The 23682-nt window shown below is 39.6% G+C and overlaps 1 protein-coding gene across 1 annotated transcript in view; it reads right to left on the bottom strand.

Moving 5' to 3' along the window:
• The window catches only part of MRPL58 (mitochondrial ribosomal protein L58), a 240575-nt gene extending 221559 nt beyond the window's left edge, over positions 1-19016 (bottom strand). Inside the window, exons 1-3 of the mRNA XM_044084977.1 lie at positions 18789-19016; positions 5245-5281; positions 3860-3919 (exon numbers count right to left, since the gene is read on the bottom strand). Coding sequence (XP_043940912.1) covers positions 3860-3919; positions 5245-5281; positions 18789-18959 — 268 coding nt within the window. The 5' untranslated portion in view covers positions 18960-19016. The remainder of the gene's footprint in view (positions 1-3859; positions 3920-5244; positions 5282-18788) is intronic.
• Between the last annotated feature and the right edge of the window lie 4666 nt (positions 19017-23682).

Here is a 23682-nt window from a genome sequence, read left to right as displayed (position 1 = left end):
TCACTACACCTTTCTAAACATACTGGAAAATGTTAAGATACAACCAAACACTAATACTGGGTGATTTCAACTACCCTGCCATTAACTGGGAAAACTACTTGTGTACCAACACCTTTGCCCAACGGTTCTTGGAATTCATAAATTCCAAAGCCCTGGATCAACTAATCCTTAGTCCCACACCAGGGACTTCAATATCCTAGACCTGGTCATTACCAACATGGGAAATCGATGCTCCACACCTATTGGTCACCCCCTCGTTGGTCAGGTCTGACCATAAGCTAATCACCCTTAACATCCATATCACACCCCCCCCCCCCCCCATTAAGGAAACCTCCATAAAAAAACTTCTCAAAAGCCAACTTCATGTTACTCAAGTCACAGGTGATGACACCTATGCAGACGGGAACTGAAAGTTTTGACTGCTGAATCCTACACTAAGGCACTGTACGAGCACATCCACTTGAGTATGAATCGTGCCATCCCCAATAGAACCAAGACGTTCTCCTCCAAAAAAAAGAAAGCCAGTCTGGTGGTCCTTTGCCATAAACAAACTTTACAATAAAAGGAAGAAACTGTTGCAGAAAAGAAAATCCCAGGATGCAAAATTCTCTTACCAGCCTCAGCAAGAAGTTGAGATCCCTCATAAAATCCTCTAAAGCTAGTTACGAAAATAAAATTGCCAAAGATTCCAAAGACAACCACAAGGCATTCTATAGCTATGTCAGGAATCGAGATGGCAATGCTCAGATCTGCTCTGAGCTACAAAAGAATGGCATTAACTATACAGATCCCAAGAATATTGCCAATATCCTGGCAGATCAATTCAGCGTAAACTTCACCCCCCTCTCACCCCACTAAAGGGCCCATCTCAATACCGAAAGATTGGCAAATTTCGGTAATAACGGCCACACAGGTAAAAAACGCACTCTCCAAAGTTAAGAATACAGCATCCATGGGACAAGACGACATCCCAGGCTGTGTACTACATGAACTACAAAATGGACTGGCACCTCACCAAGTGTCATGTTTAATCATAGCCTCACCTCAGGCTTTGTGCCCACTGAGTGGCGCACAGCTACAGTTATCCCACTCCACAAGGGGGGATCCACCTTGGATTCCGGGAACAACCGCCCCATCAGTCTGACGAGCCTGATCTGCAAGGCCATGGAATATATGATCATGGAACTTATAAACAAATACATTGGGTCCGTGAAGGGCCGATCTTGTCTCCTGAACATGATTGGAGACCGATTTGAAGAAGTCAGAGCCATGGACAAGGGTAAGGTGATCCACACAGTCTATCTGGACCTCACCAAGGCCTTCGACACCATCTCCCAACATCTAGAATCCTAGATAAACTTACTAAGCTGGGCATTAATCCCTACGTCACTAGATGGGTTGTCAACTGGCTTACTGACAGAACCCACACTGTAAAAGTAGCAGACTCCAAATCCAGCTCCAGAGAAGTGGAGTACCTCAGGGTTCAGTCCTGGGACCGCTCTTGTTTGGCACCTACTTCTCTGAAGTACAGGCCAACAATAAGGGGACTCTAGCTAACAAAAGTTCGCAGATGACTGCAAACTGGGAGCCATTACTGAATCCCCAAATGATATGGATATTCTACAAGAGAGCCTTACAGAAACAGATGCTTGGTGCCAGAGCCATGGACTCAAGCTCAATGCCACGAAATGTATAGTTATCCTCTTTGGGGAAAAAACACATACTTGTGAATTACCACATAGGTGGCAGTACACTAAACACTGAAAGTGCGATAAGAGACTTAGGGACACAAGTGGACAGTGGTCTCACCTTTGATAACCACATTGTCGCAACAGTCAGGAAATCCATGTGGCACACCTCATCACTAAGGGCTTTTCATCCGGAAAAAAGGAGGTTATTGTCCCACTGTACTCATCCCTCATTTGACCCATTATAGAATACAATGCCCAGTTTGGTATGTACCTCTCAAGACATCTGCAACAACTGGAAAGGCCACAGAAATACCTCACTTAAAGAATCACAGGCATAAAGCAGATGCCCTATGCTGACCATCTAAAAAAAACACCACCTATACTCTGTTGCATATATAAAATTCAGAGGCGATTTCGGCTTAACATATAAGGCCATATCAAACCCACAGCTGTTGGGCATGCTACACTTAAAGAAATCCCAATCCCTCAGAGACACATGCTCCAGGAATCTAAACCTTGTCATCACAATGAACAAAACATGCTGGAGGGATAGGTTCCTGACCCAGAGACTCCCCAGACTCGGGAACAGACTGCCCATATATGTCAAGCAGAGCGCCTCTTTGGCCCTCTTCAAAAGGAACCTTGAGGATTGGATGGGAGATAGGAAATTCGCCCCAGGGATCACATCAGTCACCCTGCTAGACAGGGGTCCAGGGAAGTAAATACTGTGGGAAGAAATAGCCAGGGAATTGTTATGGCTAGGCTTGTATAGGCCCTAGGGCTGATAGCCTAGTACCAACCTATGAACCTACATCACACTACACTCTAAACAGCAAAAACACAGACTTGTATCCATAAAAATAAACACTGCTGCAAAAAATGTTATAAAAGGTGTTAACGTTACATTTAACAATATAATTTTCTGAGTCAGGCTGCATCACTTTCATCTTGTACTACTCTAAATCCATTAGTTTTGTTCTACCATCTTCATGGACAGGATGAACTACCCTATAGTCACACCATCTATGAATAACTGCCTCATGGCGTCATTTCCGAATGTTACTTCACCCACTCTGTAGTGTGCATTTATAAAGTTGTGACTGCATTCCTAAATCCACGGATGACTTCAATTTCTCCAGTTACTGGAAAAGTCAAGCAGGGATAGCAGTGAGAAGCCAATGCCTGCCAATCAAGTGGTGGCAGAATTGGCTTTGTCACACTACAGTAGCAGTACAACAACTACAAGGGTGAAGACCAAGAACTGCACTCCTGTATAGAACTAGAAGTGGGAGTAGACCACCACCAAAGGTCTGCTTGAAATTTCAGTACTGTGTGAGTATTGTATTCATATACCCACTTGGCACAGCAGGCGCTGGACTGGACTTAGCAGCCCCAACAGAGTAGTAGTAGGAGAATTAAAAACATAACAGCAAAAAGTGACTATTACAAATCACCCAAGGACTGGCTTCTATGTTGGCTTCTGAAGTCAGGAGAATGGAAGGAACAAAATAGCCTATAAAGGAAATGGCGCTGGATTGCAGCAGGGTGCAGGAGGGTCAAAAACAGAATTCCATAAAAACCTGAAACCTTCCTCCACCTACAAACTTAGGTTTTTTGAATAAGTTCTTAAAAAAATCATGTTTGCTTCTAGTATGATAATTCTCTACAGCCACTCTCTATATAGAGAATAAACTGTTTCTAAGCATCATGCCAGAAATGCATCATCAATGCATAGTAGCACCAACTCTGCCATACAGCAGGCCTTGTTTGAAAAACTGCATCCAGGCATCATTCTTTAAAGCATTCTTCAATGTCTAGTAACCTGAAATGTCAACTGTGAAACCTTCAGTGAACTGCTACTTCCACGCATTGTTCTTACTTCAATATTCTCCTAACCTCACAATTCAACAATTCACCATTCTGGCAGTTAGGTACAAAGATTTAAGACTATGTGCCGCTAGACCTCACCCCTACAGCAGTCCTGGGTTTGATTTCTACAGCCACTACTTGCCTAATGTGCGACTCTGAACAAGTCTCTTAACCAGACACTGCTCGTGAGTCACCCCTGAAAATGGTCCATGTTTCCAGTAAGCTTACCTGGTTTATTACTAGTATTATTATTATTATTACTGATGCTAAGCAAAACTAATGAAGTAAAATTTTTGCACCTTTGTTGACATTTTGTCCTCCTGGTCCACTGCTCCGACTATATGTTATTTTCAGACGATCTGAAAAAGAAAAAACAGCTCATGACAATTAAGTCAGCGAAACATAACTCCTACTCAAATGAAATACAATGACAAACCAATTACAGTTTGTCACTAGTATACACAATAACCAACAGTACAGGAGGTGAACTACTCAGATTGTTCTAGAAATAACTGGGCACATTGTGATCTCTATAACCTTTTCAGCTTACAGTGTCATAACAGCATTCAATGTTAAATTCAGAAAGATGCAAGCAGCAAGTGGGTAAGTTTCTACTTACAGTCACCCCTTTTCATATATCCATCATGGGAAATATAACACTTTAGTAAGACAATGTACCCGACACCATGCTGAAAGGAATATGGTTGCTTCTACTGTTTTATGTCACATTAAAGGAAGTACTGTAATAAGAGCCACCACTGAAAAGAATGCAGTTGCTGCCCTCATAAGACAAAGTGGTGAACTGGCCACTGTACTGACTTCAGAATATTCCCCTTAACGTGATTAAGTACTGAAGTTCACTGCTGTTAAGCAACCATGTCCCCCATAGTAGGGGATGATTATGATTAGCTAGATTTTATCAAGATCATATGGGAATGCACTTCATTTAAAGTCAATGGATCTATAATAAAATGCAGCAGTTAATACCTTATAAACTGGCTCCATAAAGACTGACAGTTGAAAAAGTGTTAAAATGCCTTAAAATACTTTAATCATTACATAGCCATTATAAAATACTAAATACAATTCACTGAAACCCAACTGACCTGAAGGGAGCGTGCCCTTAAGTGATCCTTATAATACTTAGTTAACAGTCATCACACGACTCCATAAAAAGGGGCAGGATGACTACACTGTAAACTTATGGATTTGACTAAGTAAAACATGATTCATTGAGGTCACAGCAGACTTTTAAACTTAAGAAAATCCAGTGATGTTTGTACTGCCAGTTGACTTCAGACATCATTAAAAATACAGAATGGAACTCATTTTTCATTATGAAGAAAAAATATGCAACATACTGCAAAGATAGACAAATGATGTAATCCTGTGTACTAAACAAATAAAATAGTAAAGCATTAAATATTACATAATATCAGTAACAAAAATAAAGTTGCAATCCATTTTCCTTTCACATTCAACCACCCACCCCGAAAAACAGCACAGCATCCCGACTATACAAGGGTGAAAGGCGAATCAAATTAGAAGTGACTCAGCAAAAATTCCTACGACGTATAACTGTCAGTTTTCTTTTCTTGCACAAACGTTCAAATCGCTTCTGCAAATTGCTTTTAAATACAAATGTTTTAATTTCTTTAAAACACAGACATGCAGATGAACTTACCCACAGGTATATTGAAACCTGTTTGATGATCTCTAATCTGGAAAAGCAAAGAAAAACATGTATAAGGCCTTCTAAGCATGCAAGTTGCAAGCAGCACACAAAAAACAAACAAAAAAAGAAATGCAGACTTTGTCAACCAACAAGAAACAATTACGAATTACAGGACATATGAACTCTCAACCTGCCATATCGGTAATAATCTTCAACAATACCGTGACTCGAACTCAACAAGAATAACCAAATTGTGTCCGTTAAATGCTTAGCTGGTGGACGCAGGTGTCCAAAATTTGAAGTAAATGCCAAGCATTTTCTAACCGGGTCAAGATGTTAAAGCAGGAGTAAGCAAGAGTATTACATGAAACACAGTTGTTGTACTTTCCCACCTACCATCTGCTGACACATGCATGCAAATCACTTCAGGGTGATGGCAAGTCTGAAAGAGGAATTACATTGCACTAAAATGTATATCAGAGTGCTTAGCGTACACAGAGGAAATTATTAATGCTAAAAATGTGAAGAGTGCAAGTATTTCCTGCACCTACATAGATTTTTGTAGGGTCTTTAGTGGCCCCCCATACATCAGAGATGTAGGCAAGTGGACCAGTAAGGTTTGAAACGGTAATCCCTAGCATGCACAGCAGAGAAAGACTTGCCCCACTCTGACTATTTCAATTCCATTTCAAGACATCCAGACAGATTTGCAGCATTATTATTTAATAAAAATCATGTAAAACGTTAGGAATCCTACAAAACCATGAAAAAAAAAAAAAACAAACGTTACAATATTTTTTCACCTCAGGTCTCTTCTGAAAACATGTTCTGTCCAATAGAACTAGGCTGGCCAACAAAATACAGCACAACTTAATTCTCTACACCTTGTTTAAGAATGAAGAGAAAAAAATACCTTCCCACTGCTGAGGTTGTACTGCCAAACAAGAAAAACAGCAAAAACGGCAGACAAACCACCTAGGCTAATGCTACAAACAGAATATTTGTAGAAATGAAACCCAAAGCTGGAACTTTCTGATGAAGATTTTTTTGAAAGCGCTTATATTTTGTGAATGAAAAGGAACTTTTATTGCTACTTTTAATTCTGAAGACATTAAAACCTATTTTTAAACGGAACTTTGATTCATTTTTTGTGGACAGCATTACTCAGCCTCGGGTTTCATTTCTACAAACATTCTGTTTGTAGCATTAGCCTAGGTGGTTTGTCTGCCGTTGTTTAGGAATCAAGGTCAGATATCATTAAGTATAATGTTTGTCTTTTATTATTACGACTTATTTTTAGTAAAATAAATAAGAACGACTAAGAACAATTCTTTTGGCTTTTCCCGGTTAGGGGTAGCCACAGCGGAACTCCGGTCTGCTAATGACTGGCAGTAGATTTTTACGGTGCCGAAGTGCCAGCCCAACGCCCAACCTTCAACAAAGGCACGCCCATTCACACATGTCTTTCGAACGCCACTCAACCACGGGGAGGACATGCAGACTCCAAACAGAAGGAGCTCCAGCCAAGAATCGAACTCGATTTATAATATTATTTCTTTCTTCAGAGAATAATTTTTTAAACTCCAGTACTATTTCACCACTTTATCAGAATGTTTCTCAAACTATGACTTACTGACTTGCTTTCCTCCTCACATATGTGAAAAACATTTTGCTACATACATGCATGCATACAAATATTTCAAGCATGGGCATTAATGCCCTTCTAGCCTGCCAATATGCCAAAACACTTATTCCCATAATAAGTGTCCAGGCTACTCTTAAAAAATACTACTTGCTTTAATGTAATTTGGAAATTTGTTCCATGCATCAGCTACTCTGTCAGAGAGTCAATTGGTACACTTCTCGTTCCTACAGAATCTTCTACATAGATTGTCTGATGATTCTATGGTACTTTTTGATAACACCAAACAAACATTCCCAGAGGTGGTGGTTTCTAAATGTCCTATATACCCGAATAAGATCTCCTCTTAAATATCTATACGAGATGCTGTACAAGTTCAGATATTTTGGACTTTCATAATAACTTAAAAATTTTCACATCCATTGATGCCCTTGGTACATTTCTGTTGTACTCTTTCCAGTTTACTCATGCTGGTTTTCTTATAAGGCTTCTATGCTGTTATTTTATACTCAAGTTTGGGTCTAATGTAACTAACAATGACTTCCATCATTTCTGACTTCCTAGACATTATAAATCTATTTATACAACCTATAGTTCTATAAATATATTTAAACAACTGGCTGATAAAATTAGAAAAACTCAGTTTGATATACCCATATACCCAGGTCCTTACATGAATCTACAGTTTCAATCACTGTGCTCTGTATTAAATAAATATTCACCTTTCAGTTTATGTCTCCCAAATCTCATATGCATAGTTTTTGATGCATTTATAGGCATATTGTTCTCCCGTGCCCAAATAGTCAATTTAGTCAAGTTATTTTGCAGACATCCCTTACCTGTAACGCATGTAATCAGTTTACCCAAGTTCAGGTAATCTACATACAGACTGTAGAACACTTCAGATGAAAAAATGTTACGCTTGAAAAAATGTTGTGCTTGAAAGATGCAATCTAAACACGGAGCCCTATAAGACACCCCGATTGTAACCAAGAATTTCACCTGTCCAATTGCTGTATGATACTTATGTCCTATTATACACCATGCAGCTATCCATCTTATCAAGATGACATCGATACATAGTTGTTCTCATTTATTGATCAGTATTTTGTGTATGACCCTGCCAAATGCTGATGTTAACTATATAAATTACACAGCGCAATTTTTCATTCATAGCTGCGATTATATTGCTATAGAACATATTACAGGTGGTAACTGATCTATTTTCAATACATACATGCTGACATATTGTTTCAAGTCTAACCAATTCTGTCAATAACTTACCCAGTTTTAACTTCTCCATTATTTTTCCACAACATGAAAGTGGACTTAGGGGTCTATATGACTCTGGGTTTGTCCTGCTCCCCCCTTTCCTTTAAAGGCAGGTTTAATACGCACGTCTCCAATCTTGAGAAATCACCCATATTTATATGACTTCGAAAATAATACAATGGTACTGTAAATTATTGAAGTGTTCTCAAGTTATTATTACTAATTCCGTCTCTTCCCCGTGCTTTGTTTGGATCCAGTTTGTGCAGGTTTTTTTCAATATAATCCAATTGATTCCAATTTCTGCGGTTACCTGGATGTCACTAGGACAACTCATCACCCCTTTTGTAAAGCCAAACTGGTTTGCATAAGATTTTCTAAATATATCTATAAATCTGTTGCATCTGAGAATACATATTAGAATCTACAGTTTATCAATTTGTATGTTTTTACTCCTTCCACATCATATCTATAAAAAAAAAATTTCCTATTAAGCTCAATACCTTTATATAAATTTTCTTCAAACTTTTCTTGATCTTGTCTCTCACACAAAAAAAAAAAAATTCTAAGCTTGTTTCCTGCCTTGCTGTATCCAGGACTGGCTGTAAGCTTCTATCAGTGGGAGTGGTAAGCACTAGGTAGCCTATCTACACAAGCGGAGTGGTTTCTGTCCCAGAAATTGTAGTATATTGGTCATTTGGGGAATTTTTCCATCTCTTTCAACTTTCTGGTTTAAGACCCTGTGTTTATGCTTTTCCCGCCTTTCCTGTAACTAGTCTAGTCCAGATACAGATTTGCTGTATCCAGGACTGTTTGTAAGCTTCTGAGCAGTGCCAAAATCTGCTCTTCAATTTTTCCCTTAGATCTACTAGTTCTCTCCTCTCCTGCACTTTTACTAGCGTATTAGTCTAGCACTTTACCAGACTTCTTGTAGCAATTATTGTAGCACACAAGAGTGCTACCAGCACTAAACATTCTACAAGGAAACTGCTCCAATACTTATTATTAATGCCCACCCATCCAGCCATGTCTAAAGGTCAGTTCCCTGTGCATTCTCCTACTAACCTGGTGAACATGGGCATCCGGAGGCAATGTAGCAACTGCTTCATGTACACTGAGAACCCTCTCCTCTTACCTCCCAACACTCAAACTTGCGAGAGATGCACTTATATATCCAAACTGGAAGCCACACACTCTCCAGCCAAGACAGGAATAGCTGGTCAAGAGGAGGTCAACACATGCACCACACCACATGGAACACACGGCCCTCCAGAACACACATCAGCACTGCCTTCACATAAAAACACAAGCCAAACACCCACCTTCGCGGAGGCTCTCAATAAAAATCTACCCAAACAGCAGAGACCTCCAAGGCAGAAACGCACTTAACCACAACACAACACTAATCACAAGACACATAACTCTCCTAAACAGTGTGCCATTCTCCTAAACAGCGTGCCACTCAAAAGCCCCCAAGGCAAAACAGCATGCCCAACACACTAGTCATACGTGACTCAACAGTGAGGCACATTGATGTCCCACTCACTAGGTTGAACAAGGAGAAAGTAACAGTCAGCTGCCTGTCAGGTGCCAGGATCCGCCACATAATGCACGCACTCAAGTCCCTCAACAACAGGTACAAACATGACTGGTACATGTGGGTGTGAATGACCCGAGACGTACCTCCCTAGACTACATGAAAATAGACCTGGAGGAGCTTTCAGATTATGTAACCCAGGTGGGTAGAACCCTAGCCCTGAGCAACATCCTACCATCACCCAGAATTATACCACAGTACAAGCAGAAAATGATGGATTTCAAAAACTGGCTAAGTTTCTGGTGTCATTCTAAGGGGATCCAGTATATATCTGCCTGGGATGACATGACTGACAGACCTTGATGCTTTGCCAGAGATGGCCTGTATCTGTCACCCCTGGGCTTCCGGATACTGGTCAAGGTTCTTGACACCCCACAGTGCCTTTCTTAGGAGGTGTTCCAAAGACCAAAATTATCACTAACAGCTACAAACTTATGCAATCTGGGGGTCATGCTGCTCAATGCTAGAAGTCTAAATCTCAAAATGCACTCACTTGAAGCACTCCTTAAAATGGAGAACATAAACATTTGTGCCGTAAAAGAGACCTGGTTCAAGGCAGCAGAAAGCATCCCCGCACTACCAGGCTATAACTCATTCCACACCTTTCGGCCCCAGAACTTGGACCAAAGCTCCAAAGGCAATGGTGTTTCCATATTCATAAAGGATGCACACACCTCCAGACTAGTAGCCCAATATAACTCATCTGAGATACTTCAGGTGGGGCTAACATTGGATAAGACAGAGATTCAGGCTGTAGCCTGCTATAGGTCCCCAACCATGTCCCAAGACTCACACTCCACATTCCTAAGCACCTTGGAAAATATTAGGGTCCAACCTAACACTCTCATACTGGGTGACTTCAACTACCCCTCCATTAACTGGGAAAACTACTCGTGTACCAATACACTTGCCCAACGTTTTCTGGAATTTATTAATTCCACTGCCCTGGACCAGCTTGTTGTGATCCCCACTAGAGGTAGCAACATCCTTGACCTGGTTATTACTAACATGGGCGACTGTTGCTCTACACCAATAATCAACTCCTCCCTGGTTAGATCCGAACACAAACTAATCATCTTGGAAATTCACATCCCCCCCGTAAAGGTAACCACCATGAAAAACTTCTCCAAAGCTAACTTTGTGCTCCTAAAAACAGAGGTAGCAAATTTCATGGCACTCATGCAAATGGAGATGAGTTGCATGACTGCCGAATCATACACCAATGCAATGTACAAACAAATGCATGGATCTTGCCATACCCAACAGAACCAAGACGCCACCTCCAAAAAAAAGGAAGCCAATCTGGTGGTCCCCTGCCATAAACAAACCCTACAACAGGAGGAGGAAACTGATGCTGAATAAGGTGAAGTCCCAAGACAGGAAAAAAACTCTCTTATCAGCCTTAACAAAAACTTGAGATTCCTTATCAATTCCTCTAAAGCTAACTATGAAAATAGAATTGCAGCAGATAGTAAAGAAAACCACAAGGCCTTCTATAGTTATGTAAAGAATCTCCACGGCAATACCCAGATTTGCTCTGTGCTAATGTACAATGGTACCTCCTATACAGAGCCAACAGATATTGCCAATATACTGGCCGACAGATTCAGTGCCAACTTTACCCCCCCCCCCCCCAAGGGACCAGTCATAATACCAGTACATTGCCAGGCACCCAGTATTACTGCTGCACAGATTAAAACAGCATTGTCCAAGGCCAATAATACAGCTTCTATGGGACCTGACAATATCCCTAGCTGTGTTCTACATGAACTACAGAGTGAACTGGCACCTCACCTGTGTGCCCTGTTCAATCACAGCCTCACCTCAGGCTTTGTCCCTACCAAATGGGGCACTGCTACAGTCATCTCTCTCCACAAAGGAGAAGCGACTACAGACCCTGGGAACTATCGCCCCATTAGCCTGATGAGTCTGATATGCAAAGCTATGGAATGCATCATCATGGACCTAATAAACAAGGATATAGGGAATCTCCAGATTCTGGATCCCACACAGTTTGGTTTTGTGAAGGATAGATCATGCCTGCTCAACTTGTTTGAGTCAGTCACCAAAGCTGTGGATGAAGGCAAGGTGGTTCATACAGCCTACCTTGATCTGGTCGAGGCCGTCGATACCATTCCCCACTCAGGAATCATAGAAAAACAAGCTAGCCATCAACCCCTATATCACTAGGTGGGTTGCAAACTGGCTCACAAGTAGTACCCACAGTGTGAAAGTAGCTGACGCCAAGTCAGACTGCTGACCAGTCACGACTGGAGTCCCACAGGATTCGGTCCTGGGTCCTCTCCTGTTTGGCATCTACTTCTCTAAAGTCCAGGCCAGCATGAAGGGGCTCTGGCTGACAAAGTTCGCAGATGATTGTAAGCTGGAAGCTATTATTAACTCCCTGAGTGATGTTGACATCCTACAGAAAGGCCTCACTGAGACTAACGACTTGTGTCAGAACCATGGCCTTAAGCTTAATGCCAAAAAAATGTGTCATCATCCCCTTTGGGAAAAACCCGGTTCCCATGAATTATCACATTGATGGTAGTCCACTGAACACAGAAAGTGTTACAAGAGATCTGGGAACACAGGTTGACAGCAACTTCTCTTGACCACCACACTGCCACTGAGGACAGAGAGTCCTTCTATGTGGCACATCATTACTAAGGGTTTTGCATCCAGGAAGAAAGAGGTCATTGTCTCCCTCTACTCTTCCCTCATTAGGCCAATCATCGAGTACACTGCCCCATTTGGCATGTACCTCACTAAACACCTGCAACAACTGGAGAGGCCGCAAAGTACCTCACAAAGAGGATCCTAGGCTTTAAACATTTGTCCTATATGGACAGACTAAAAAAAATATTCTGTCTCATATCACCTATTTAGAAGTGATCTCTGCTTGACTTACAAAGCCATGTCTGACCCATCTCTGTTAGAAATCCCAATCCTTCCGCACCACATGCTCCAGAGACCTCAACCTCATTACCACAATCAACAGAACATGCTGGAGGTACAGGTTAATTATCTAGAGACTGCCCAGGCTATGGAACAGACTTCCCATACATGTCAAGCAGAACACCTCACTGGTCCTCAGAGAAATCTTGATGAGTGGATGGGAAATAGAAAATTCACCCCAAGGATCACTCCAGTGGCTTTACTCGACAGAGGCACTGGGAACGAAGATCGGGTGGCACGATGCCAGGGTAATCCTGTGGTCTAGGCTTGTGAAGGCCGCAGGGCCATTAGCCTAGTACACACCTACTATGTTTAAAATTTCTTTGTCCAGCTTGTTTATTTCAGTTTTCAAAGTTGCAGTTTGACCTCTCTTCAATATCTTATATTTTTTTAGTCTCACCTCGATCAGGTATCTTGTTTTTATGAAAATATATCCCCCTGATGCTGTATGCATAGATCCTGATGTTAAACATTTTTTTGTTATATATTTTTTTTTTTTTTTTTTTTGTTTAACTCAAACAATTCCTCTTTCAAAATTTTCCATATTCCATCTGCAGTTTTTCCAATGAACACATCTCTCCAGTTAGTTTTACATAGTGACTGTTCTGCTTGCATAGAATCTGTAATTAATCTTCTGTGCGTTGGTTTAGATTTGGCAGAATTATTTAGTAACAAATTAATCTTTATAACCCCATGATCACTGTACATCAACAGTGGCAAAACGTAAACAGTAATTTCGATAGCAACGCTAACAATGTCTAGTATGTTCAGTTTCCTGGTAGCTTGTTTAAAAAAAAAAATCTGAAGCAATTATTGTTCCTGAACATATGTAGTGAATAATTTTCTTACCAATGTTGTTGAAACAATACTATTCAAATCCATTTCTGGTAAATTTAAGTCCCCAGCTAATATTATTATTCCATCCTGTGTTTCATGCAAGAAATCTATGAATTCCTCTAGGTCCATCAGCACTTGACTTTGGGGATATGTTCCAGGTTCAGCTTTATAATCACACTTACACAATCTATAGTATTGATTTTATCTTCTTCTTCTTTCGTTTTTTTCCCAGTTAGGGGTCGCCACAGCGGATCACCTGTCCGCTCAGGATTGGCAGTGGAGTCTTTATGGTATCAAGTTGCCAGCCCGGCACCCAACCTTCCACAGAAGGCACACACAAGCACTCACTCCTAGGGCCAATTTAGAGTGTCCAATCCACCTACAGCATGTTTTTGGGATGTGGGAGGAAACCGGAGCACCCAGAGGAAACCCATGCAACCACAGGGAGGACATGCAGACTCCGCACAGAAGGCACTCCAGCCGAGGATCGAACTGGAGAACCTCTTGCTGTGAGGTGGCAACGCTAACCGCTGCACCACTGCAGCTGCCAGTAACACCTTCACCTGATTTTTTGTTAGGATGTCTGTTAAAAAAAAAAAAAAAAAACACATTTATACCCTGGCAGAACTGGTTTCCAATCATTGTTCTTTAATTATGTTACAACAACAACCTTGTGGACACACAGCAAATTTTCCAAAATAAAAAAACGTTGTTGTTAATGCTAGGAGCATTAATAATGATCAGCTATCTGTGAACTGTTAAATTTTCGACCTGGTAAAAATCTTGCCTAGTGTTAGTCAAATATAGCAAAATATCTGCTGCAAAAATTCTCTTTGCTGATATTTACAAATGCACGCCATCCTGTCTGAATAGGTGTGTGCCCAAAATTAGGCTTGGATGCTCTACACATTTCCACTATTTAAAATGGGACATTTTTTCCATGTAGGTATTTATCCAAAATATCTTTTTATTCACAGGGACCCGACTATCCTTTCTATATGTGATTTGTGAAAATTATGTCCCAACACCAGTACAAGCTACACTAACCGGACTGTAAGTTCCCTACTAACAGTCAGTGTGTCCTTGCAGATCAGATCATTTCTACCAGCATGAATGAAAACAGATCTGTACTTCCTTACATTAAGGCGTTCCAAGGATTGTTTCACATCTTCTATTTTGCTCCTGGCAAGCAGGACACTATTCGATGTTCATTATCTTCGCTGCAAATATTAAGTATCAGTTCGTATAACAGTAAATAGTAAGAGAATACTAGATAAAAGAATCTCTAATTACCTGTAATCATTTTGTGATTTTTACTGTATGTTCTACCTTGGAACTTTTTTCCCCGGGCCTCCATTGACAATGGACATGTATCCGTTGGACTATCCCGGTCAACAAATGTAAAATAATTACAAGAATATAATTTCTGACCGGATATAAAGATCTTCAATTTCTAATACAGTAATATCTACTCTATCAATTGTTCCAAAGGAATGATCTTCATCGCCATTAGTCTTAATAATCCCATTGTTTTCATTCCATATTAAAATTTGCAAGCATACAGTTCTCATGCAGCTGGCTTTGTACATCCACAGCTTGAGCCATGTAGGCAACATCTGTCTCTTTCTTACAGTGATGTTCTTCAATCCTTCCATGTTCAGTTTCGATTTATTCCTTTTCACCTGCCCCTTGCCTATTTTTTCTACCTTCTCCTTTGGGAAAATTATGCCTTTTTTCTGTAGACTGAAGGTTTTCTGACAGAAAAATGTTATTCCCTATAATATGTGCGTTACATAAAGTAGTGTCCTTTTTAGCATACATTCTCTTTACTTTACAGACATTTATCAGGTTATTTTTTTCTTAAATATTTGTTTTCCTTTTTTTGGTTCCTTCTAAACACTCTGAATCCTCAGATTGCTAAATACTTGCATCCAAAATCCCAAAGTTGTCAGGGGGATCATCTTGTTTCATAGGAGTTGAATGATCTTTACATACCATATACATTTCCTAAATGTGTTCTATTTGCTTTTTGCCTAACATAATCTCACCAGTTCAGTCATTAATATATAAAACAGTTCTCCAAGCCATGCCAATTGCACAAGTGGAATCGTCAGTAAAGTCTAGATTTACTTCTAATAATGGTAAGGAAATCATTCAACTTTTTTTACATGAGGAACATAGATCACCAGTGTTATCAGGTGTCACTATACAAGATATTTGTGCTTTTAGCAAGTTAATTGCATACACATTTAAAGAAGTCACATTCTGTTACAAACAAATAAAAATCATAAAAGAAAATAATAATCAAAATCAGTAACCACTGAAACCTAAGAGAACTTAAGTTATATAAGAAAAAAAATCACACAAGCAATATACAAGTAAAGTACAATAAAGTTGCTGTTCTGACCGTACGAGCTCTGAAAATCAGATGACCATTGCACTATAATGGTACAAAACATACTCCAACTATGATGCCACCCAACATGCAAGAGTCTCACAACTGACACTACCACTACACCTTAGTACCATCTTAACAGGTAAATATGACTTGTATGACATTAAGCATTTTATGGTTTGATGTGAATTATTACCTTACCAGAGTACTCAGCACTTACAAGTGTATCTACACATTTAGTTGTCAAACACACAGTCTTTGTGCTTTGATGCTACACTATTGATATATTTTACTTTTGTAATTATAGAGATTCTTGGAATTGTGCTGAAAACGAAACTTGGACAAACAACCCAGTACACAAAACATAAAACAAACACATTCATACATATTTCTTCTACAAGTCCCAGTAAAATAAAGGCAAGTACACACAAATCAACCAGAAGCTTCAACAAATAGCATGAAAACCTAAGAAAAGAGGACACAGAAAAGAAGAATGATCGATTAATAGATAGCCATAAGAAGAAAAAAAAAAAGACTTATTACTTGAGTAAATGCTGGCATGTCCGTTAATCTAAAGTCAAAAGAAATGTGCAGCAGTGGTTCTTTTTACATTTTACCTTTCAGAAGTTTTATGGTGTGAATGAAGTGTGCATTTGCTGCATTTATTACATTTTGTTTTTTAAGGGGGAACTGTATTTTAAGGCTGTTAAGCTGCAAGCTATGTGCAAACATTTTTTGATTAAATTTCATAGTAGAAAAATGTTTAAACTTAGCACATCACATGGACATCACTGGTGAGATGAGGAAAAGAGAAAGTAGTGAAAAATGTTTACACAAATATTTACAGAGAAAGGCAGGAGGTAACTGCTGAATAACACATAAGACACTTTAGTTTCAGACTGCAAGCACTTGGACACTGCTGCTAAACAAAGGCAATGTGGGAGTAAAACTTATGTGAAACAGGCTTACGATAGGGTCTAATGGACACTAAGGAGTAATCACGGTCATAGAAAATGGTACACAAGAGGCTACAGCATAGTGTTGTAAGAAATGAGGAACACATTTCGACACAATAAATGAAAAATATATTACATTTCAAAACACTGTATGTCCTTGCAGGCAAGGTGTACTTCGATCAAGACAATTCCTGTGACCGACAATTCAGTAAAAGTAGTTTGGACATACATCTAAGATGAGAAACACCTTGACACAGCCAGAAAAGTTTAAACTTTGGGCAAAATATAATATCTGTATTGCTTGCAAACATGCTTGCAAAAACCCAGTTCAATGAATTATGACAGTGCGACACAGTAGTACAATGGTTTTCCATTTGAATTTCAAACAGTGCATCTCCTGTGTGCAGTCTATAACTCCTTGCTGCTTATGTCTGTTTTTTGCTAGGATCTCTAGTTTCCACTACATCCCAAAGACACACCCAAAAGTAAACCAGTTATCCTCTAAACTGGATCTGTGTATATATATATGGGGGGAGTCCATCCTGCAGTGGATCATCATATACAGCACTACTACTCTATGTTATGCCCACCGCTCACCAGGATAGGTTCTGATAAATAAGTTAATATGTCACAGAGCTATCTGTAGCACCCAAAGATGTAGTGTATGCTCGTTTTGCAGCCACGACTGATAATACAGGTTTGTGTTCATAACAAAATCTGGTCAGAATACTGTGATGATCATTTCATAAATTAACTATAGACTAAAGTAAAGAATTTCACAGAACAGGTGATAATCTAACTGATGCTACACCAGTCATTTCGTTTACACTATGTTAAAACTCACACATAAAATCTTTTGCTTCAAAGTACTTTCTGAATATTATAGACACGAAGCACAAGCTGCAGAACCCAAGTGCTTTCCCTCTAATTTCAACCCTTTTTTATTAATAGATAGCTGACATTGCGGTGAAACAAGTCGGGGTGCACTTCTGAGGGTGTGTTTTTTCAAAAAAAAAATAAAATAAAATAAAAAAACGAGGTCCCATCTGTTTGAGTTGGAGCATGTAAAAGACTCCATAGCACCTACTGAAAAGAGTAGGGCAAGTTCCCCAGTGCCCAGACCAAATACACCACTATAATGTTAGAACCACGTAAAAAATACAGTAGAAGAGAGTCAATGATGCAGCTACTCGGGATAAAATAAAAAAAAAAAAAGTTTTGTAACTGAAGACTATTACGGTTCATACCTCTCAACCTCAGAGCGAGAAATCTAGACAACGCCATAAATAAAAGTGGTACAAAGGCCCAAAACAGGGCTAGTTTTTAAATATTGCTCATACAAACTTAGTAAGTTAATAGATTGATAGAATAACAGGTTTTGCATTAGCGTGAATTTTCTGAAGGGTATGAAGTCAGAAACTCAAATGTCCGTCATTATTTTCCAACTTCAGTCTTTAATGATCCACCACTAATTTGGCAGAAAACCACAATTTTTATGATAAAAGGATCAAAATATACAGCAAAATGAGAGTTATAAATACAGTCACAAACAACACTATAAGACAAACTTTACAAAATACAGTATAAAGTTACACACATATCAGGAACCCGACACCTCTCAGGAAAAAAGTGACACGTACATCTGAACAAAAACTGAAAACACATTGGGAATGTAAGGGGCTTATGCATAAATACACCCCCGCATAAGCAATTCAGCGATAGCACTGAAATTCTGACGTTCTATCATAACTCGTGTCAGATAAGCAATGTGAGCAAACAGCACTTCACCGTGAATAATGAAAGCAATCAATACCATAACGCATAATGTCTTTAAAGTGCGATACTAGCCCATATACTAAACACTTGCTCTCTGTACCCTTCAACTCAAGTCACCATCACCTGACAGCTGTAGTTGAAAGTTGAAGATGGGTATAACTTATCCAAGCTGTAAGCACTACGGAACTCAGAAGCACTCTCCCCACTGTTTAACGTGTTTGTCCGGACGGAGCCTAGAGAAGGCATAAATAATCGGGGAAATCTCCGTAATAAACACCAAGCCATGCCTGACATAGAACCCAAAATAATGAAGGAAAGTGGACTGGAACTAAATCTGTCCGACGAAAAGCTGCAACTGCTTCTTAAACGTTCCGATCTCGTCCAATGTAGTTTCGTAACTGTTTATAGACTAGGGGGCGTGGACTGTATTTCACAAATCTGTACAGTTCTTATTGATAGTAATCCAGGCTTAACTTTTCCACCTTATAAAAGATTTGAGACTATACTACTTAACCTCTTAACACAACAAATCTGCACAGAGACAAAATTAATGGTGGACAAATGTCCTAAAATAGAGACAAATTTTAAATATTGCTCTTATAAAAACGTAGAAAGTTATTATATTAGCAAGTTTTGTTTGCATGTATTTTTCTGAATGACACTGAATCTGAAACTTAAATGTCTGTCATTACTCAGTGACTTAGCGTTTGAAACTCAAATGTCTGTCATTATTTGGTGACTTCAATCCTCAGTGATACAAAGAGAAAACATAAATGTTATGAGGGACAGACTAACAATATGAGGTAAAAGTCTGGACATTTCCTTGGATAAAAATAAGCAAACGCATCATTTTACAAATCACACTGCACACTTGTTTAGAAGAAATGGTCACAGCCATTTATTTCTTATGCAAATCAAATTAGGTATCAAATTAGTGTCAGATCATGTCATTGCCAATGCAAATCAAATTAATGGCAACCAAGAATATTCAGATTTGTGCAAAGGGCAGAACTTGGAGGAAAGTCAAATCCAATCAACCAGGTCACAACATACCACCGCAGTCCCTGTAAATGCTCAAACAACACCAATGGTTGAAGAGATCTACAGCCAAAACCTGACAGTCCCCTGTCACCATTCAGCCAGATACCAGTGGCTGAAGGGGATTTGCCACTTGCAGGACCTTAGGCTGTGGTCATCAGCCTGCCTGATACACCATAGGGTGGCCCACTTAGAGAACGGACAGGCTGTCTGAGCCTGCACCCCTCCCCAGGTCAAGCACACTCCTTTCCAATTTTAGTTTTCCAAGTCTGGCCTTCTGCCCTTCATGGCTACCACACATACCTACCCTACCTACCACTTGCTGGGGAAAGCAAAAACCTGAAAACCTAGTGGAAAACAGAGGAAATTCCTTCCCAACCCCTAGTACAATCAGCCTTATGGGTCTGCAAGCACATACCTACTCATCAATCAGCACATACTACTTCTCACTTTTTGCTATCTACACCTTTTCCTGCTTTTACAAGGAAGGGTGGGAGGGTGGTTGTTCTGCTCTGCTGTTGAAAAGAGATCTTGCCTGACTACTTGTGGCTTTTTAAAACCTTCCTCTACCTACCCATCTACCTTTGCACACCCCCCCCCCTTCCTGATCCTAACTAACTTCCTGCATTCCTGTCTTCCCTCTCCTGCATGCTGTTCTCACCTCAGCAATATAGCTGTACCGACAATTCCTTGATGCACTCCCATTCTGCAAAAAATCTAGATGGTCAAGGGTGGTAAAAGTGAATGACAGTGGTTGATGTCCTGTTTTTCAGCGGCAGTTTTTTAATACCAGATTCAAGAACATTGTACTTTCCTAGCTTGCAAAATTCAGAAATCTTTATATTTCTCTGGCAAAGTTTAGAATGCTACAATCTGGTTAAGAGGTGGGAGTGTGATGGTGGTTGAGGTGGCATTTTTTATTTTATTTTTTTAACAGTACTAACCCCATGAAAAAATTGCTGTTTTACCCACTTTTCCTCTAAATGAAACCTACATCTACACTCCCACTCCCCCCCTTAATCAGTTATGTAACATTTACTGACCACACTGTACAGCTTAGCATGAATACATGCAACATACTAACAATGAAATATAAGTGGTAATATCCATGTGTTCATTATAACAGTTACCCAAATTTTCATCAAATAGTTTATTCTTTAATATTCAATGTTCAGTACACAAGACAAAATAATAATGAGGACTACCTGAAACAACTGTGTGGGGTGAATTGCACTCCTGATACCTGGCCCTACATCTTATACCACTTTTACTATCCACATCCTGCCCAACTTTACTATCTCCAACTGAGGCTGGCTTAGTCCTATGACTTTGTCCAGAGGTAGTCCTCCACCTTAGTGAGGAATGAATGGTATAATGCCTCCTCCCATTAACTATTCTCTCTTGGTATTATAAATCCTTCATGCATACATGATTACTTCACCCTAGTGCAATATGATTGCCACATCCTAGCTCCACCCTCCACTTAACACCTGTTGGAGTATGTGAAAACCTGAAAAGCCCAGGGTGGGTGGGGTGGTTAATTACAGAAAATTGTATCTCAACCCCTAATAAGATCATCTTTATGGACCACAAACTGCCCCTTTCACATTTTGTCAGCTTTTTTGTACATATTTAGTATATTCAATGCTTTTACAATGAGTGGTGCAGGATTTGAACACCATCTGGAGCTCACCATTGAAAAGGCCAAACTCATTGTATCATGGTATTTTCACCAGGTAAACCAGATGTTTCATACCTTCCCTGACCTGGCTTATCCAGGCTGACCTTCATATATCCATCATCTAGCATGATGTCTGGCCCCAGCTCTCACCCATTAATGTGAACTAGATCAGAGCCTGTCCTCCCCTGATAAATAACAGTTGGTTGTAACTGTTGTTTTTCCAAACCTTATTTTCCATGAGGAGTATCCTCTTCTGCCAGTAGTGCTCAGAAGAAAGCATTCAAGTGTGTGGGATGGGAACTCATAAAAGAAATAACTTGAATATGATGAAACGGTAACATACTAAGGGCTTTAAATCTGTACAGAGCTGTAGACAAATGATATCTTTAGTAATAGGAGGATTGTCTCTTTGCACCATCTGACTTAAGATGTTTTCAGAGAAACAACATATCAGCATATTTTTGTAGCTACTGCAAAACTTACTAATACAAAGTTTTAATAAAAAGACACCATTTCCCTTTTCTCAGTTTGAAATGTGGGCTGTGTAAGTGCTATCAAAATCATTTCCAAAGCAACTTTTGTGAAATTTAATTTGAAAATTAAATGTCAAAGTGTCCAAGGACACTGTCTTGTGTGTGTGTGTGTGTGGTTTTTTTTTTTGGGGGGGGTGTCTGTTGCAATAAATTTGCTCCTGCTCATAGTGACAGTGGTGTCTATAAACATAAAAGCAAAATAACAACTGCTCTCTTACATCATTCAACATTTGGCACCCTGAAAATAATTTACTTTCCAGACTGAGCCTGAATTTGTGCAGTATTGATCAGATCACAACCCTGGTAAACAAATATATATAAATAAATAAATACATAAATAAACAAATAAATAAGTGATATCAGTGCGACACATGAGTTAGGCTGTTCTCTCTGACATTCACCTTGTAATAAGACAATACCTGCCTGCTGTGGGTCCAGAGAAGTCACAGAATACATTTCTGTGTCTTCATTCCATGAAACTGTTATTCATTGACAAAAATAAAGCTTAAAAATTTTGTCTTTGGCTTACATTTTTCTACAAAAGATGTTATAAGTATTCCAGGATACAAACCAGTGGCCTCTATTTGCCCTAACTATTAATTCCTAATATGAATGAAATCCAAATCTGGTACCCATTAGAGGGTTTGCAGTATCACTCTTACAAAAAAATGCAAGCTAGAAAAAGATTTTGCAGTTTTTTATATGGTGCAGTTTTATTCATAGGTTCATAGGTAGGTACTAGGCTATTGGCCCTAGGGCCTATATAAGCCTAGCCAAACAGTACCCTGGCTTTTGCCATGCAAGACAATTATTTTCCTGTGCCCCTGTCAAGCAGAGCCATGAATTTCCTATCTCCCATCCAATCATCAAGATTTTTCTTGAAGAGTGCTAATGAGGAGCTTTATTTGATATAGATAGGTAGTTTGTTCCAGAGTATGGGAAGCCTCTGAGATAGGAATCTATCCCTCCAGCATGTTCTGTTCATTCTGGTGACAAGGTTTAGGTCCCTAGAGCGTGTAGCTTGGAGGGATTGGGATTTCTTATGTAAGTAGAGAGGATTTGGGAGAATATGCCTCTTCAACTTTCCTCTTATTTGAGTTAGACTGCAGGGTTTTGCACTGTCATCCTTCTCTAGAGAACCCCAGAAACTGCTTAAGTACAGTTTCCTAAATGTTCAATAATTTAAAATACTCATAAATACCCATAGATTCTCAAGCCATCTCCATCAGGAATCAGGTTTAGCAATATAAATTTCCTAAGCAGATATTCATGCTACTACTTACAGTACTAGGAAGTACTCATATAAATATTAGCAATCTGCTTTGAAAAGCTCAGTATAAAATTTTGCAGATTTTTAAACCTTTCTGGTCAGTATATTCATCAGTTCTGCCACCCATAACATGATATATTGATGCCTATCAATGAAAAAGTCAACTACTAATTCGCTGGTAACTTTTATAATCTACTATGTAACAACGGGTCTACTTTAGAACAAAGAAATACCACTTACTCGAAACCCATATCACCGAGACAAAAACACTGACAGCACCAACACACCGATGTCCAGGAACACCGACTAATCACTCCAGGTAAGTAACTGCTTGGTCATCCAACACAAACATGTAAACAGAAGAAAACCAAACCCACCCATGTTGGGGGGGGGGCTTCACACCCTATACTGCCCCTAACTAAATATACATGAACTCCGAGATCTCACTACCAGGGGGGTAAGGGGCAAAGTTCACCAGAATGGCTGAGCAGTTAC

This window comes from Protopterus annectens, chromosome 10.part0, assembly GCF_019279795.1.
Source record: "Protopterus annectens isolate FY-2018-M chromosome 10.part0, PAN1.0, whole genome shotgun sequence".
Classification (NCBI taxonomy): Eukaryota; Metazoa; Chordata; order Ceratodontiformes; family Protopteridae; genus Protopterus; species Protopterus annectens.
The sequence above is the reverse complement of the archived record's forward strand: the minus strand, read 5'-3'. Positions and strand labels throughout refer to the sequence as shown.